At 46.6% G+C, this 18,042-nt stretch overlaps 1 protein-coding gene across 2 annotated transcripts; it reads right to left on the bottom strand.

Annotated features, from left to right (window-relative positions):
* Positions 1-1,402: 1,402 nt before the first annotated feature.
* SLC25A47 (solute carrier family 25 member 47) lies at positions 1,403-14,704 on the bottom strand. Of its 2 annotated transcripts, XM_082284070.1 has the most exons (8): positions 13,744-14,703; positions 8,047-8,090; positions 7,692-7,763; positions 7,241-7,423; positions 5,888-6,158; positions 4,994-5,130; positions 4,645-4,698; positions 1,403-1,534 (listed from the first exon to the last, which is right to left on the bottom strand). In XM_082284070.1, exons 1-7 carry the CDS (start codon positions 13,769-13,771, stop codon positions 4,693-4,695), a joined length of 741 nt encoding a protein of 246 aa, XP_082140196.1. In that variant the 5' UTR covers positions 13,772-14,703; the 3' UTR covers positions 1,403-1,534; positions 4,645-4,692. The 2 variants fall into 2 exon arrangements, with proteins under 2 accessions (XP_082140196.1, XP_082140195.1); XM_082284069.1 differs by lacking the exons at positions 1,403-1,534; positions 4,645-4,698 and having other exon boundaries at positions 4,705-5,130; positions 13,744-14,704.
* Positions 14,705-18,042: the final 3,338 nt, after the last annotated feature.

Below are 18,042 nucleotides of genomic sequence, written 5' to 3'. Positions count from 1 at the left end.
CAGTGAATGTTACAAAGTGGGAACAATACAGAAAGAGTGGACATCTGTGAGTTGAACACTGGAGAAAGACTGTCAGACTTGTCTTGCTATCACCTTCCTCTTTGACATTGGGCAAGTTGCAGAAATCTTGTACTTTTTTTCTGGAGCTATTTAGCTGATCTGAGTGCCTCTGGAGGAAGGAGGTCATCAGGAGGTTGTCAGGCCCTTTATATTCTCAGGTGGATGATAGTATAGAAATGCAAATATTAGTTTCTAGTTAAAAATAACAAGTGTTAAATCATGCTGAAGTCACACTGGACACAGGGATACTTCTAGTACTGTCTGTTCTCTTTCACTGCACCAGGTTGTTCAAACTAGGGATACTTATTTTAGGATGTATTCCAGTGAAAAAAAATATATACTTTGTTAAAATACCTCGTGTAATTTAATTATCTCCTTTCTCTGAAAGAATTTCAATGTCTTCACTATGATTTATGGAAGAAAAATTCAAATTATTAGCTATTTGTTTTGATATGAGCAGTGCTGAGTGCACACTGTTAGATCTGTCTTGTCTAGAAAGGAAAGTTGCTAGCCCATAGTCTTAGCAAAGGTGGTTTTATTTGATGCAGGTAACACAGGTGGGTTAACCTGGCTATGTTTGTTCAAGGAACCAAGGAAAAGGCAGGAGTGCAAGGCAAACCTAGTCCTATTGCATGAGTTTCAAACTTGTGCTGAAAATAGCAAGGCTTAGCTTTTGTCTCTTTCTTTACAGTTTATGTGAGCTGGCGTCTCTCATCTAACGCCGTTGACTTCAGCTTATTAGTGAAAATGTTTCCCAGAGACTGTCTCCATAACCCAGAGGCAAAGCATCTCAGTGCCAGCAAGGGCTTAACAATGAGTAGAAAAACTTTTTTTTTCTAGAAGTAGTGGAGCAATTCTTAGGGGAAAAAAGCAGCTTCTTAAATCCAGTAATAAGTGAGCTAAGTCTTAATTACTTTAGACATTAATGATGACCTTCCTGTTCTTGCAGTCTACTCTTTGTCATCTTTAAGCCATACATAAAAGATAAGCCTTAAATTGACTTTAAAAGTGCTTTTACAAAGTTAAAATGCAAATTTCTTGTTTAAAATATATGCAGATTTGTTCTGCTAGATTTATTTCATTAGCTAAGAATTAATTTTGTTATTCAGCAAAGGGAAATATGCTGTAGGAGAAACTGTACCGTGTTCTATTCTAGATAAGCAGATGGTTTATTTTACAACAATTGAAATAAGTTTTGAAAGTGCTGGAAAGGAAAGTGATAGCAAAACTTTTTCGTATTTGTTTGCTGAACAAGCAGTGTTTTCAAGTCTTCTGATGAATTCATACCAAGATGCTTCTGAGATGGTACAGTTTCTCAGTGGAGTCTTCGTGAATTCCTGAGCCTGTTGTTAATTACAGTTCACGTCCCAGAGGCATTTAAAGGTCAAGACAAGGCAGTTTCCAAAAGCATGTTGAAATGTTATCAGGCATGGTTCATTACATTTTCCTCAATCAGCTCATTTTGTTCATCTCACTGTAATAAAAATGTAGATAAAAGTCTGTATCAAACTTCTTTTGTTTTACTTTTTTATTATTTCTTTTAAAAGCCTTAATTTACACTTACTCTGGTTTTGACCTCTCTTCTTACCCTAACCCTAACCCTACCATTTTGTCATCTGATGTAGCTGGTCCTTGTTTTAAAGTACTGAAACATGGTGCCTTAGAACCCCCTTCCAGGTAGACTTCAGACTGCTCCCAGAGCAAACTAGTAAGGGTCAGTTGTCCAGAGATGACCTGGTCACAAGCCAGACTGGATGTTGCATGTCCCTGTGCACAGCAGCCAGCTCTGGAATGGGGGAACGTCAACGAGACCTGTGTACAGTGGCACCTCAGTAGGTTTGGTGTAAAACTGATGCTTGAGTGGAAACACAGTGCTCACAATTTCTTTGCAAAAGCACAGATTCTGAATAGCTGCCCACAGCGCTTCCACAATCACCAAGAAGAATGCTGAAACCTACCTGGATATTCATGAGCATTGTCAGAGCAAACGGGAACTCAGCAACATGGAACCTGATCCTGAATGTGACTTCTAAGAAATTTTTTTTATTAAGGCCACCAACTTTTTTTCTGAAAGAAATCATCTATACAACAAGCTGCAGTCGCTACAGCAAAGTAAACCAAATATCAGCCCAGCAAATATGGTACCTTCTTTCTGTGGGCTGGCCTTCAGCTAGCTAATTTATCAAAATAAATAGTTCTGTGATCGTTAGAGTAGCTAAAGGCCAAGATAATACAAATCAGAAAAGAAAGCAGTCAAGTGCTGAAAACCAGAAGCCAAACACCCAGCTTGGGGTGTGTGTAGTGAAGTACATAATCTGTGTCCTGACAGTAAACAAAAATTGGTTGAAATTTATGTGCCTGTGTTTACAGTACTCACGCAGTCAGTTCCTGTACCTGGTGCTGTGTGTATCAGCTGCGAGTTCTTCCTCAGGTTGTCACCCACACACTGTGTAGATGTAAAGGGTTCTAAGCAGGATGGATTGCAAAGCCCTTACCTTCCTGAAATAAGCTGCCTGGAGGTACAATTTGCCTCTCATGTAGCATGTGTTCAGACCACATGAGAGCCTGCTTATATATGGTGCTGAATACCCCAAGGCTTAGAGTCCTCAGCCCCTTGAACTGGCTTCTGCAGTTATTCCCACTCATGTTTGCAATTCCTCTGTAATTCCTCTCCCTTGAAATCAAATGTATTTCAGTTACACCCACAGGAGGAGACATTTTTAGTTATCTGAGTGTGTGAGCATACTGGGAAAGATGAGCTATTTAATATTCAAACCTTGGGCTGACCATGGATGGTATCAGTGCTGCCTCACAATAAACAGTTGTTTAGTCTGTTTTGCAGGCATTCTTTCGCTGTCTCTGCTCAGAGGATGTAATGCCTAAGAACAAGGCCGCCTGGGAATAACATGGCATAAAGGAGTATGATTCCAAACATCCGGGCAGAGCAGGGATAAATCACTGCCCAGTTAAATGCATCCCTTGCAGAAAGAGGCAAGGGTAGTAGACTCTTAAGAGCTCTTAAGAGGAATTCCAAACCTCAAGGACTTTATTAAATCTTCTGTTTTAAGGGCTTTCTGACTAAAGGAAGTGTGGTGCTGACACCCAAAGCTGTCACCACAGTGGTAGGTTGCTGAGGCCGTAAGTATTTTGGAGAGAATCCAGTTCAGTGTTGGGTCTTTCTTTTGACTCCCCTTAAGGTGACATCCTGCGCACCAGCCTGGTCTCTTAACCCTGCTTTTGGATCCGCTGCAAGAGCTGGGTAGACCCTTGAAAGAATTAAGATGCTTGTTCGATAGCATGGCTGTGAAGGTGTTTAAAAGGCCAGTTGAAGGCTTAGATTTCAGGAGGACAGTTGTGGAGCTTTTTAGTGGTCTCTGTCTGGGGTAGAAGAGGTTCCCTTTATCCTAGTCTAGGAGCACCTGGAATCTTTAAACTTGTTATTGTAGTTCTTTCTGTATGTCCAAGGCAGCTGACAAGTCCTGTTTGCTGCAAAACTGCTGCCGGTGTAGTAAAGCCATGCCATCAGCTGGTGAGAGTGGCTGCTGACCAGAAGGGTCCTGAATATGAGAACTCCTTGTAAAATATAGTATTCAGCTTTCCCTCCAATAAATGCATTTTTAGCAGAATCTGAGAGGTTGGATCCAGAATGCTTCAAGTGTCATCATCAAGGGATTAAAACAGAAGCCTGTATGTGGCCCCTGTGGCAGGATGAGCAAACTAACGTTTCTGGGTTTAGGGGTTTTTCTGCTTAAGCAGTAGCATGGGTGTTGGTTTTTCAACTTTGTTGTTCATGAAAAAAAGTAGGAAAAAGTAATGAAAAAGAAGTAATAGAAAAGTCAGAAATTCGTTCAAAGTGCACCTTTGGCAAAATACATTTGGCTGCTCCTAACAGCACCATTTAAAGGGAGAAAAGTATGCACTTTTAAAAGTTGGAAATCTTGATTATGCTCTACAGCTTTGCCACTCTCCTCTAACTTGCCTAACCCCGCCAGCGCACAGATTTTATGGCAGCCTTTCCTTTGAGAAGCAACGAGGCTTTGCATCTATTCCTCCCCTCGCTCCAGGATGAGAACAGATTGCCTCCAAAGCTGTGCCAGGCTCGGAGAGACGCTGCTCCATAAGCCGGCGGGAGAGGCTGTTGCTGCTCAGGGAGAAAACCACGTGCCTGCCGGGAACCGCGCCTGGCGCTGCTTCCAGAGCATTAGCGCAGTTATGTAAACAGACCGTGTCTGCCGCTCATTAAAGAGCAATGGGGAAAAGAAAGGACAGTCCTACTTCAGCGGCTGCCGAGGGGATATAACTGTAGAGTACTTTGGGAAAATTACTGCTGGGAAGAGGAAGTTGCAGCCTGAAGCACAAATATGTAAGTCAGCTGGTGAATGCAGTGCAGGCATTGCATGTGAAGAGCACAGGCTGGAGAGTGTTAAATCTTACACAAACTCCCCCCAGCTCTTCCTTTGGTTGTGAGGATCATTTTCTGTGCCAGTAGGGAACAAAATGATGTGATTTAAAAACCCCTGATCAGACAAACAAAAAAAATTGCAAATGTTTCAAGGGCCCAAGCAGCAGCTACAGTATAAATACCTTAATGAGATTAAAGGCAGGCTGTATATGAAGCATCCCTGATGAGTTTTAATCCTGTAAGAATAAAACAAAGCCATCAATCATCCGCTTTGTGTTGAAATGTCCATGCTTCTTATGCTGTCCATCAATTCAACAGTGGTTTGTGGATATTGTCTTACAAATAAATAAATAAGACACACTTTGGACAGAGTGGAACAAGCTATTTTTTGTTTATATAATGATCTGTAAATCTCAGTACTCCTTCATACGTTACAAACACCACCATGTTCACGGGAAAGGCACGAATGCAGTTTAAACCCAGTCCTTTGAAAAGTATTTTTACCCCCTCCTTTCTCACACTTTCCCTCACACAGTGGATCAGGCCTTTGTACTTGTGCTGGTCTGATTCGTCTGTTTGCATGCGTGATTTGATGACATCCATGGGAGTAGCTAATCCCCAGGCCAGGACTCCAGCAAAACCACCAGCAAGCAGCACAACGAGAAAACCTGCAGGAGACAGTCAAGGGAGAAGGGCAGGTTGCTTGCGTCTCATTCAGCTACAACCATCTCAGATTTGTCAACAGACTTTGGTGACTTTCATGTTTTTCAGGAGTTATTTCATGCAGCTCTTGCAATTGTGTGTTTCCAGTGGTCTCAGAGAATTTTTGACACATAACGCTTTGAACACCATGTGAACTAGATGTGGTACTCTAGATGTGTGTGAGAGCTCTCACACCCTCATCAGATGGATCTAATTTTTATAATCCTCAGGGAGATGCTGTTTTGCTGAATGTTACCTATTCAGTCTTTTCTCAAAGTGAAGAGTTGCTTTTTGGAGCCAAATCGCAACTAAGAACCTGAAGTGTTTTTACCTTCTCCACCTGGACTTTATATTCAAGCTCTGGACTGACCTTTATCTGAGCTCCATGATGGGTCCCAGGAGCTTTGTCCATGTTTCATTCCTAATTATCCTGTTTCTGCATTAACAGGGTTTCATATCCACTCTGGAGGCACCAGAACATGTGGACGGAGCCCCTCCAGCAGGAAGAGGAGGAGCTGCTCAGGGACAAGGTGGGGCCAGTGAAACCCTCACATGCAGGCTGCTGGCACCAGCCCTGGGGCCAAAACACACAGGGCAGCAGTGAGGATCTGGGTGAGGTTTTATAGGTACTGGGTGATGTTTGCCCAGAGCCTGGTTTCTGTCTTAGTGTGGGACTAAATAAGCCATTTTTGCAGGTAATGCCAGATGCTTTCCAATACCTACCTGGTTTATTTCTCCCATCTGGTGTGAGCCAGTCGCACACAGCAGAATAGGAAAGGAAATATATTGCAGAAGCAGAGCAATCCCTGCAGAGTAATGCAGAACAGCCCTTGTAGAGACCCCCAAACCCTTCCTCCTTGATGATAACCTTCAGACAGTGCAGAGACCCTCGGTACTTCGGCTTGGAAGCAGGCTGATGTGTGATGGAAGGGTGTGGGTTCCTCTGAGTCTGCATCCGAACTTTGGCCACTTCGCTAGGGTTTGTCAACACAGCCTGCAACACCAGAGAATGGTATTTTAACCCTCACACTGAAACAGCATTTGGATCTCCCTCCTGTAAATCCTCGTCTCCCAACTTTTCAGGCAATAACATTGCCTGTGAGTTCCAGCAAGCTCCAGCCTCCTCCTCTCTGCGTGTGCTGTTCCACCCAACAGCAGCAGGACACGTGTGTGAGGTGCACTGGGCAGAGAGGAAGGCAAGGCAGGAATCAACACAGGATATTAAATACGTGTAACTACTTGCTAAACCAGATGGGTGTGGAAAGGGGATGTCCTCAGCTATAGGGAAGCATACATTATTTGTATCTGTATTTGAAGCAAGACCATCTAGACTATAAAAAAATTAGCCCGTGTTGAGTCACTGACTGCTAGGAAGCACCTAGAAACCTGACCATCTGGACTGCTCTGTAAGAGGATTGTGACTGGCACACATTTCCGCCCAGCCTGCCATCGGCGTGAAGGGAGGAGCTCCACCACATTCACAGCACCTGTAGATGCTCACCCTCATCTGCCTGTGGAAAACTGCTCCCGGACCCAGCCTGGCCTTCCTGTCTGAGGATCCTGCACATTTTCCAGGCAGCATCACTTCTCAGTGGTACCTCGTTGAGTTTTAGGTCCTGGCAAGGCAACACTGTGCTCTGCCCATTCCGGCAGCAATGCCCTGCCAGGCTTGTGCAGCCGCTGGGAAAGCACTGACCCGTGCTTCAACTCAGAATTATGTCTTTCTTACATAAACACACCATCGCAGCCACTTGGGGAGTTTGCTATGTTGTTTTTTCTTCCTTGTTCTGCGTTTGCTGCCAAGGTCTGTGTCACTTTAATAGCATGCTTTAAATGTCCTGGCGCTCCAAACCAAATCCAGCACCAGCTGCCCAGAAGGACTCGGCCACGCCACGGAGCTGACCAGTGAGGGGGCAGTGTGAGCAGAGCATGACCTCCCCTGCAAAAACAAACCCACCAGACTTGTTGCAGGCTCCCCTGGCCTCCCGGACCGAAAAAACATTTCCTGCTTTTCCAGCCGCCTATGTTTGTGAACAAGATCTCTTGTTGCGCCTTCCCCGTGGGCTGTTTACCTACCCGGGAAGCGCCGGCAGCAGCTCCAGCAAGGGAAACATCCAGCTTGGACGGCTTGGCATCTGCAGCCCCGTATCGCAGCTTGCAGATGGTACAGAGGAAGTTTTTGTATGCGCCAAAGGAAACAGAAGAAACCGCAGATACGGCGAGGACTGATGCAGTCACACCTTTGTAAAATCCCGGGACCTCGTGGGAAGCAGAGGAGAAAGGTGACTTTTAAGGGTGAATGGCATGGGAAAGCATCTGCCCAAAAGCACTGGCTGTACATTGCTGAATCAAAACTTACTGCCACCTTACAGCTCATCAACCAAGCTAAATTTTACCCTGACCCTTCTCCCAACAGATGCTCATATGCAGCTGGTGCCCATCCTCCCCAAACTGACAGAGGCAGCTCTTCTTCCCTGAAACCGGGCATCTGCAACTGGTATCAGCAACTCTGGTGAGAGGTACCTACCTTTTCTCTCCTGTATGTTTCCTGGACACAGTGCCAAAATCCTCTGTAGTGGTTCTCAGTCTGAATTCTCACCTAGGAATACAGGGACAACTTTAAAATGCAGATATCAGATTAAAAAACAAGTAAATCAACAAATGCCATAGCAGAAAACCAGATAATTAACCATAAAATAGCATCACCAAACAATTCAGTTTTGTTTTTCAAAAGACAAACAACACAACCAAATCCAGTGAGATATGCAGATGTAATGCAGATAAAGCATTATCATGGGACTAGTTTTCTGAAAAGCAGGGAGAAAACAAAAAGGCCTCTTTGTTTTTGTTCTATAGTCAAGAAATAAAGCTCCAACAGATACCTTTACTGTGTCCAGTGGATAACCCACGGCTGTGCTTAGGCCACCTGAAACAGAGAGTATGTTGGAGATGGTTAACAGCCCATGTCACAACAGACCATTTCACTCATCACAGAAGGGCACGGGGGAATAGCAGAACACAGCTCCAGAGCACAGCCGTGCTTGGCACCAGACTTCTTGAGCTCCAGTAATGATGTTTGAGCCAAGAATGACAGAGAAAAATGCACATTTCTCTGTGTGACCAAGGCACACTCAGAGGAGGAAACAGAGTATGGGAAACTTATCAGGGAGGAACAAGAAGGTGGAGCAAGATGAGACTGGGAGAAACACTGAGAGCACTCCCCCATGAAGGCTGAAGGGAGGATTTTGGGGTATATTTGTTTCCTCTCTCAGCTCAGGCACTAAAGCATCTTCGGACTATGACCAAGCCTCCTCATGTGAGGTGCAAAGCATCTCCACTCAGACAAGAGAGTCTGGAGCAATTTTGGTTTTCTATGTTTGCTTTGGAAATATAAAGGAAAAAATAAAAGCAGCAGTCACAAGGATGTCTATAAAAGAGGGGTGGTCCTCACACATTACAGATTTTCAGCAACCTCTCTTGAGGACAGGAGAGGTGCTCCTGGCTGCCTCCAGAGACTGCTATGTCCTGGCTGAAGCCTGCAAAGCACATCTACAGCCCTGGGTGAGGAATTCATGAGGCATTTGGGACCACAGCATCATGCTGGAGTAGGCCTCTGAGGTGCATTTCCTACCAAGCACTGCTTCAAAATCAGATCAAGGAGCAAAAGCACGGGTATTTTGGTGTCCTGACAGGCTGGTGCCGGAGCTCTGCGGAGAGACCCCACTCCCGCAGCCGCTCAGGGCTCGGCGGGATTTGGGGGCAGGGAGGGATTCGAGCTGGGGGTGTGCAAAGGCTCGAGAGCCCGTCCAGCACGGCCAGCTGGCCATCACTGACAGCATGGCCAGAGCCCGGGGCCGGCTCAAGCCTCCACCAACACTCACACTCACACCTAGAGCCTTAAAATAGCAGCTGGGTATGTATTAATCCTCTGAGACAAAGCTACTGCCTTAATGGCAAGTAAGGGGGGCTAAAGAGCTCCAACACGGATTTCTCTCGGTTGCAATAACAAATAGATCTGCCCCATGTCTGCCCTCACCTCACTGCATTTCTCAGCTCTGAGCTAAGTGTTATCAGGTACTAAAGGTGCTTTCCAGCAAACTTCCTCCCAGTACACCACCTGCCAAGTCACCCGAAAGGAAATCAGGCTGGAGAACAATGGAGCTGTATCCACGTGAGTTATTTAGACAGAGATCAAGTTCACACAAGTGCTGGATGAGCCCTTCAGGCAGCCAGGCATTTGGAGATACAGGGTATATCTGGTGGCTCACCTGTTGAAAACTGCCTCTCACTGAGTCCTTCTTTAAAAAAGAAAAATTAACACCCAAGCTACTTGAAAGTGTGTTAGTTGCTGTGGGCATGTTCATCTATGATTACATGGCTGCTTGAGAGCTCTGAAAAGCTCTCCCATGTTCTGGAGAAATGCAGCAGCTGCTGTTGTGAGTCACCAGGAGAAAAACCCGAAGTGCATTACTCAGAGGAAAACCACCAACAGCATCTTTCTTGCAGAAAATTGAGGTTTGTTCCTCAAAAACATCTATCAAACCTGACACCAGATAAACAGCAGTGAAGGGGGAAAATGGACCAAGATGGAAGAGAGAGAATGATAGAAGAGAGAGGGCAAGGAGGAATACACAGGTGATAATATGGCTTGAAGAAGCAATGGCTTTGTCCAAGCAGAGAGTGACAATGCACAAAGTCATCTGGGGACACCTGTGCTGTCCCAGGTTCCTGGCCATCGGCCAGAGTAAACATGGGCACTGCCAGCCAGGGAAGAGCAGCACATAAGTCAATGCCAGGATGACAGTGCTGACCTCAGAGATGCAGTCCCCCAGCCCAAGCACCCCACCTCAGCTGGGAGGGTTTGACAAATCTCATCATTTTCAGAATTTCTGAACCTTAGAGGAGATGGCCATGGTGACCAGATGCTGGTGACACAAGGGCACCATGCACAGCTAAGTCCTGGCTCACTCCACTGGCTCAGGAAGGCAGGAGCTTTGGCTCATGCAGATCATATACCAAGGATGATTTGGGTCAGTGTCTGACAAGAACTGACCTCCCTTCTGGAGAAATCGCCCTGTTCACACATTAAGATGCAAAGACAGCGGCCCAGCAGGTTGCCCAAAACAGACTGTTTCAGCCCTAAAGGCTCTCCATCAACTTGGTTCCAGAGGACCAAACATCTCCACTTGGGAGAAGACCATAAAAGTAAATTTTTCACTGTTCCCAGCAAAAATGTGAATTCCTCCAAACAACCCAGCCTACCATGAACTGTGCTACTTAAGGGCACAAAGCAGTCCAAGCAGTTGTCAGAGCTGAGGAGCTCAGCCAAGTCTATCAAAGGCTGAGGAATGAGGGCTCTGCACGCTCTCACACGGTATAAATAGCCTGGGACTTAGATAGCATGACCCACACGTGCCCCGTCTGCACAGCAGAATGCAAGAAGGCCAGCAATGAACAGTGGGCATGCAGGAGAGGCTTCCTGTGGGACTCCTGCTGAGTAACACTGCATCAGCTGCGACAAAAATAAATAGCAAAATCAGGTGAATTACCTTTTTTTTATTTTAGTGAGCCATTTTTATGCCTCCTTTATCTCAGATATTCCCAGGTATTGAGCAAAGGTTACAGCATGCCCTACACATGGAGTGGACAAAATGGATCACTCACAGTCACTACACAAGTCAGGTCACTCGGAGCAGGCAACTCAAATAAGGAGAGATGCTGGTGGGGTGGCAATCATCAGGGAGCAAGTGGCAGCTGTACAGAGCTCACCAGGCTGCAACAGCTCTGAGCTGTTGGCAAACCCTTCATCCAGGGAGAAGCAGGGATCATTGTCCATGCACTGGATGGTCAGACAGCAATTTTCAAAAACCTTTGTTTTGTGCAGAATTGGGAACATCAGTGCCCCAGACCTTAAATGAGCTGAGCTTCATTCAGTAACATGACCCCAGCAGGAGCTGTTTTAGCTGTAAGGAGAAGAAGACAGCATGTTCCTTCTATAGGGGGATTATTTTATCTGCCCTTGGCCTGCATGTAACCTCCCAGTTGAGGGAAAGCCCAGTCATGCTGCGGACCCTGCTGCTCTACCTCGGCTTCACTTGCCCAAATCTTTACTCCTGACATAAGAGTCAAGTCATCCTGCAGTTATCAGCAGCCCTAGTCAGCAATCCCCATCCCCTGTCACGGCCCAGGCTGCTGCTGTAGCAGGGCTACAAGGCATGCATGGGATCATAGGAAAATTCAAGTTGAAAGGGACCTTAGGAGGTCTCTAGTCCAACCTCCTGCTCAGTTTTACTGGCCAGGAAGGACTGTATCCTAAACATCCAGCCACATTTGATGGTTATAGAAAGTCTGCACAGTCACTAAGCATGTTCCTCTCGTGTTTTTTCTGTCTGGAGCCGTAGTAGACCACTGTTTCTCGGGCTGAAGATGCTGAGTTTATCTCATGGCCACAGAATCCATTGCCCAGAGGTGATGCACAATATTTGTGCAGCTGCCTGAGGCTGCCAGAGGCTGGATCATTACATGGAATTCGAATGGGCATGACCTCTGCTGTTTCTCAGATTTGCTTAAGCCGTGCTTTCTCCAAGACACTGAAAATAGATCTGGGTCACAAGAATGTAATTTACTGAACAGAAACTCTTATTTCCTATGTTGCCTTGACTTGCTTGATGCGCTTCTGCTGGGTTCATAAACTCCTTAGGAACATGAAAACTGCTTCAGCTCTAGCAAACATAAACCACAAAACAGGCGCAGCACTAAAAACATCCCAGTTCTTGCAGGAAAGCTGTCGAACCCCAGGATCTGTCCCATGTGAGGGTAAGGCTGATGGCCCTGAAGCCCTGCCCAGGTACCTCCCATGTGTCTATGGGTGAGCTCCCACCTCTGTCAGCCAGTGAGAAGTTGCAGTATCCCTCCTAGAAAAGCTCTGAGCTGAACATAAAGGACAGGATGGAAAATCTTGCTCTCTTATGCTGAGGTCAGTAAAGTGCCTTACAACAAGGAAAGACTTTTCTGGTCCCAGCTGGATCTCCACAGCCTGCATCCCCTCAGGCTGAGCCTGTGTCCAGGGCACCCATGGGAGAGTCTTGCTGCATGGCCGGGCAGAACATGATGCTGGCACCTAGACAGGGGGTCATAGCACAAACCCTGGCATTGCATGGGAGCTGGGACAGGAAACCAAGGTGAATGGCCATGTTTAAACTGTTTTCAGCTCTCCATGTTCCCTTGCAAAAGAAGTTTGTCCTTAAGTGACCTGTCTCAAACTGTGCTATAAAAGCAAAGGAGTCCAAGCAACAGAGTTGTCTCTGCCCCACCATGAACATGAGTCTCAGAGGAGGTTTGGTTAATCCTTTTGGGATGGACATCCTGTTGCCAGCCCTAGCACAGGGCTTCCTTCTCCACAAGGTTCTCTGAAGTCAGGAGGGAAACATGAGGAGAAAGACAAGCTACCATGGAAGGGCTGGTTATATCCCCCTCTCTCATGAAGGGTGTCTTTCTGAGCAGGGTCTCCCAACACCCCAGGAAGACTAACACCCCAAGCACAGGCACAACAGGCTCCTCCAGGGCTGGATGCTGCTGAGATGCCAAACTTCACCCCACTTGCACATATTGGGTGATGAGCAATTAACGGGCACAGGGTAAAACTCAACATGGTCCTTCCCAGGACAAGCACACCTGCAGCAGGACCACAGGCTGTTCCTGGTGAGGGGAAAAGCCAAATTTCAGCAAATCTCAAAGTGAGATCTGACATGCAGGCTTGGGCTGGATGTCTCAGCCACCTGGCAGGTTTACCTGTCCTTTCTGTCAGTGGTGACCCAAAGGCTTTTCTTGTGGTATTTATTGCATATATTATCTTGTATACTCCACTAAATCTAATGAGATTTCAGCAAAGAAATGAGACTGATGGGTACATTTTGTGGTTTAAAAAAAAGATGGGTTTGAGCAGTACATGCTCTAAAAATGTCTAGAATTTAATCACACTTCTCTCCTGTTACTTTTTTTATATACAGCTAACCTACTTTCTCCCAGATCACAGCCTGCTGCGTAGCTCGCCTGCACTGAGTTCACCGCCACAATTGCAAATACATCTTAACCTAAGATATTGCAGAGGTCATTCATCCAGACATACTGAATGCAATAAGAACACTGTGCTTCCTCCCCTCCTGTCTCACAAATCACATCCTCAGCCCCCCAGAGCCACCATCCCAGCAGCCTGCTGGGACCCCTAGATGCCAGACACGTGAGAGTTTCACTGTCTGGGCAATACAAGCTGGTCTGCATCCACACAAAACCTATTACATTCTGTCTCTTCCTATTAGAGTTTTACCCTGTCTCACTGCAATCAGACCTGAGGAGATTGCAGGCAATGACCTCAGATGACCAAGCTGCAGCACTGCCTCTCCAGCAGCTCTGTGAACCTGTTCTGATGACATTTTCCATTTAATAAGGAGGAACACACTTTTAACAAGCAGTCCCCATCGAAAGGCTCTCAGTTCTGCTATTGAGACCTGCTCTTTAGCTGAACAAGAAGGAAACACAGCTATCTGCTTTTGTTAACAAGCACTAATTCATGTATTTACCTCCGATGGCCCCAGCAATGAAATCCATCCAGAGTGCGGCTGCTGCCTTAATCACCCTGCCCGAGCGTCAGGGAGCTAGAAGGGACGAGGATACCGGTTCGGTCTTCCCAAAGCCCTGCCGGTCCTTCGGAGACACCAATTTGTAACATGAATCACCTTCCTACAGGCTGCTCTTGCCTCTGGGGAGAGCCTTGTGGGTACTTGATGAATTTGTACACTGGTGGCAGAGCTGGGAAGCCTGGAACGGTTCCAGGAACACAGTGAATAAGTAATCCCATGAAGCCCTGAAATGCTGCGCCAGAGCTGCTGTTCCCAGTGCCCTTTTGCTTGGAAAGTCACAAGGGGTGGTGACTCGCAGGGTGAAGTTGGCTGTGAAGGGGCCACCCCCTGTTGAACTAACTAGCCCCAGAAGACAGCTTTGCACACTTGTTTGCCAGAGGACTCTGTTGGCGTGCACCACCGAGACACTGCATTGGTGGCTATTTACAAGATTCCTCCTCCCCTTATCCCAGCACACTCTTTCTCCTACTGATGGATCACACACCCTTTCCATTAATGAAAATTCCTTCTGCCTTTACCAAGCCATTTTTCTTACTTCCCAAACCCACAAACCTGACCCTAAACATCTACGTAGATCCCCATGGATTATTACCCACTCATTGTGTACACACATGGTGAACCCCAGAAATTAACCCAACCACATCCAGAGTATTTGCTTCTATTTCAGACAGCAGCATAGTTTTCCCAGCCCCTGGAGCAGCTCTCCTTCTTCACTTCTTGCTCAGTCTCCCAGGCCCCTTTCCAATGTCAGCTCCTTGCAGAGACACCCGCTGGTCAAGGGGAACCAAGAGCTCAAGGAAATGCCATACTGCCTGTTTTTGCACAATGGTCCCGTTACCAAAGGGTGCCTCATCTACGTGTGGAAGGTTACACTTTGCCCAAAGTGACCCTGAAAACCAAAGTCCTGATGCAATGAAGGGCTTGCCAAGCCATGACCTGAATTGTACCCCTCTTGTAGAGGTTTTCCCGGGTCAGAGCCAAGGCACATTGGCAGCAAACGGAAAAGAAAATTTCACGGCTGCTGCCCCCTGGGTCAGCTTTACAGGGGAGCTGAGGACTTTAGTACCCAGTGCTGTTTCCTGCACATTTCCCAAGAACCTATTTCTCACTGAAGCACATATTTTCCGGCTGCTGTGCCAGTGACATATAGCACAGCTTGGTGTGAGGGCACAGATTTTCTGGAAATCGAAAATGAAAGGATTTTTATTAACTTGCTTCCTGTGATTTCTTGTGCATCCTTCCCTGAATGCTTTCTGTTCTGGAGAGGACAGATGATTCCAGTTTATCATGCAAAGATAGCAAAAACTTAAAACCAGAAGTAAAATATTATCTAGAGAAATAGCAATGTAGCTGCAAAAACACACTGGGTTATTCAGTAGCTCTTCCTTGTTATACCTGGTGTCCGTGCAGGAGTTATTAATGGTTCATCAGCGGTTTGCACATGTCAAGTGCACAGAAATTTGTTGTTTCCTCTTCTCCCATTATCGAATTCTGCTGCTGTCCTTGCAGGACCCCTCCAGCAGCAGAACCAGGTGTGGGATCTGTTGTGTCAGTGACACACAGGGACAAGGACACAGTCCCTGTGGAGGGGCAGCCTGGGACCACATGGGGGGAGCTTTTCTACACATCACAGTGACTGGTGATATATCAGCAAGAAAATAGAGGCTGGCTGGCATTTCACACTGGCTGACTAAAGCATCAGGGCTAATTAGTATTTTCCATGAAACATCAAAAGACCAAGAAAAACTCCTACCTTCTTTAGCTGAGCTGAACAGCTCAAAGGGAATCTTCCCCATGAAATCCTCTGAGATCATAAAAATAAACCCAACCGACCCAATCCCCTTCCTTTTGTGGAAGAAAATTAATCCTTTGTTTATTTTTTTAACCTCCATTCATGCCAATGCTTCTAGAAAAATGTCACTTGCTTTATCTAGCAGGAATCTGACTCCATAACCTTTTGATAATGGTTTTGGTCACTTCAGTGAGACATACCAGGTCAGGTTTTGCATTTGACTGGGATTGCTTTGCAAACAGAGGTGATTCAGAAGGTGTCCATCTGAAAGAAGAATGTTTTGGGGCTTGAACCATTTCACCTTGTCCCACGAAGGTATCTCTGGGAAAGCCAGCTCTGGAGGAGTGCACACACACAGCTACTTCAGGGACATCTGCCTCAGCGAGGGCATAGCAGAGTAACATGAGCCCCAAGCAAACACAGTCACCACTACAGTACTCTCTGCTCCTGGTGTGCCAACAGGACTTAGGGGAAAATAGGATCCACTGCCATGCTCAGCCTGGCCACCATGTGACTGCAGCAAGGCAGGAGTCTCCTGGAAGAGAAGCCCCACACAAGGGTTCAAGTGCTCACGCGAGAGGAAATACTGAGGAAGGTGTAATCCTGAGTGAAGGAAACCCCATCTGAGAAATGAAGCCTGTGTTACTGCTGGCATGCTCCAAACAGCACAGACCAGCTCCCTGCCAAAGAGAGGGACCCTCAAGGCAGCAATTCAACTTCCCTTACCAGAAGTCCTCCCAGAGACAGAGTCCTTGAAGTCTCACTCTTCTTCACACCTTGCTGAAGGAGCTTCCTCCTTCATCCCCTCTTCCCTAGATTTCAGAGATATTTCAGAGCCTTATTAATTAGCCAGAACCAGGTCCCCAGTGCTACAGGTCAATACAGTCAGTCCAGAAAATCCATCCCAAAGAAATCTTGAGTTATCAGGCATTTCTTCAAGATGAAATGCAAATCATTCCTGTCCCACTTTGACACAGTGTCCAAGGACTACAGATCCAGAGATCACTGCTAGTCCATCTTGCAAATAACCACCATGGTCCACATCTATGCAGGGAGGAGAGAAAGTGCCTGGTCCCAATCCAGGTGGTCTTCTGAAAGCAGGCCCTAGGAAATCACACACAAAACATGTTTTGAGCCTCCACAAGGGATAGCATTCCATGAGAAGTAACTCACAAGTCCTTTCCTTCAGTAGCCAACTGTTCAAGAGTGATTGTTCTAAGTGGGCCAGTTTCACAGGTGATTTTGAGCAAGCAGAGCATTGAAAGTGCTGACAGATAAAATGACATCTCATGGTATGAAGCAATCTGCAGGAAATCATTAAACTGAGTGACAAAAAGTGAGGAAGGCCCTAATTTTGCCCAGTGTGTGATGGATGAAACACTCCATTTTCTTCACAGGAGGAGGCAGCTGTCTGCCCACCCAAGCAGAGAGAACTGTTCCATGGCAAAGCAGCAGCAGGTCTAGAGGACTGCTACAAGTGATGGAGCAAAAGGAAAAGGGGAGAGGGAGACTTTATGTAGGCAATCAGCGTTAAATAATATCATGTAGACGAGACAAAATAGAAAGGGCTTCCCTTTACCCCTCTTCCTCCACAGCTCACTCCCAGGACATTAGCAACTCCACCTGTCCTGCAGAGCCTGTCCTCTTTCGACTCTGCCACAACCTGCCAGCTCATCCAGCCAGATCTGCTGAGAAAATGTTCCTTCCTCATTTCCTGCCATAACGTGCTGCATTTTCTATCCCGCCTGCGCTGTGCAATACCACACTCACATGCATATCCATTAACTCCTGTCCAATTTCTTTTGGAAAAATCCTTGACTGGAGAGACTGTTCAAACAGCGTTACCCTGCTACATCACCGGGCTGTTTGCACATTGCAGAACAGGAAAGAGTGACACCAGCAGTGCTGAGCTGGCAGAGCCTGGCACTTGGCTTGCGTGGTGGGGGTGGAATGGGGGGTGGAACCTCCTGGCTCCAGCTGTGCTATGGATTTTCAAATCAAAGCGGCTCCTTGTCCTTTATCTCAGGTACTAAAGGAAAACCAATAATTCCAAGGACTCAAGCACTCACAGCAGGAATCTCACAGCAAAACAAACAGAAGCAGTAAGGAAAACACTCTGAGCACTGGCAACTTCATCAGGTATAAATGATACGTGATTTCACCTCTGGAGAGCTGATAGAAGCTGTCATAGGTTAGCAAGCATAGTCCCGGAAGGGACGTCCTTGCTGAGGGGTGCTTACAGTTTCCTCTGGGACCTGATAGAACCTATCAGCTGGCCAGTTTGAATATGAACAATTCTTTAAGCCACTTAAAGTTGTGGCCGCGTCTGTGATCCACACTTAAGAATAGGCAAACTCCCCCTCCAAGCTCTCTCTCGTTTCCGGCACTGGCACAGGTGGCTGCGGGCCCCGTGTGGGGGCCAGCGGGCCCGGCCAGGCCCTGCTTGG

The sequence above is a fragment of the Coloeus monedula genome, assembly GCF_965178545.1.
Source record: "Coloeus monedula genome assembly, chromosome: 6".
Classification (NCBI taxonomy): Eukaryota; Metazoa; Chordata; class Aves; order Passeriformes; family Corvidae; genus Coloeus; species Coloeus monedula.
Note: the sequence above shows the minus strand (reverse complement) of the source record. Positions and strands in the feature narration are given on the sequence as shown.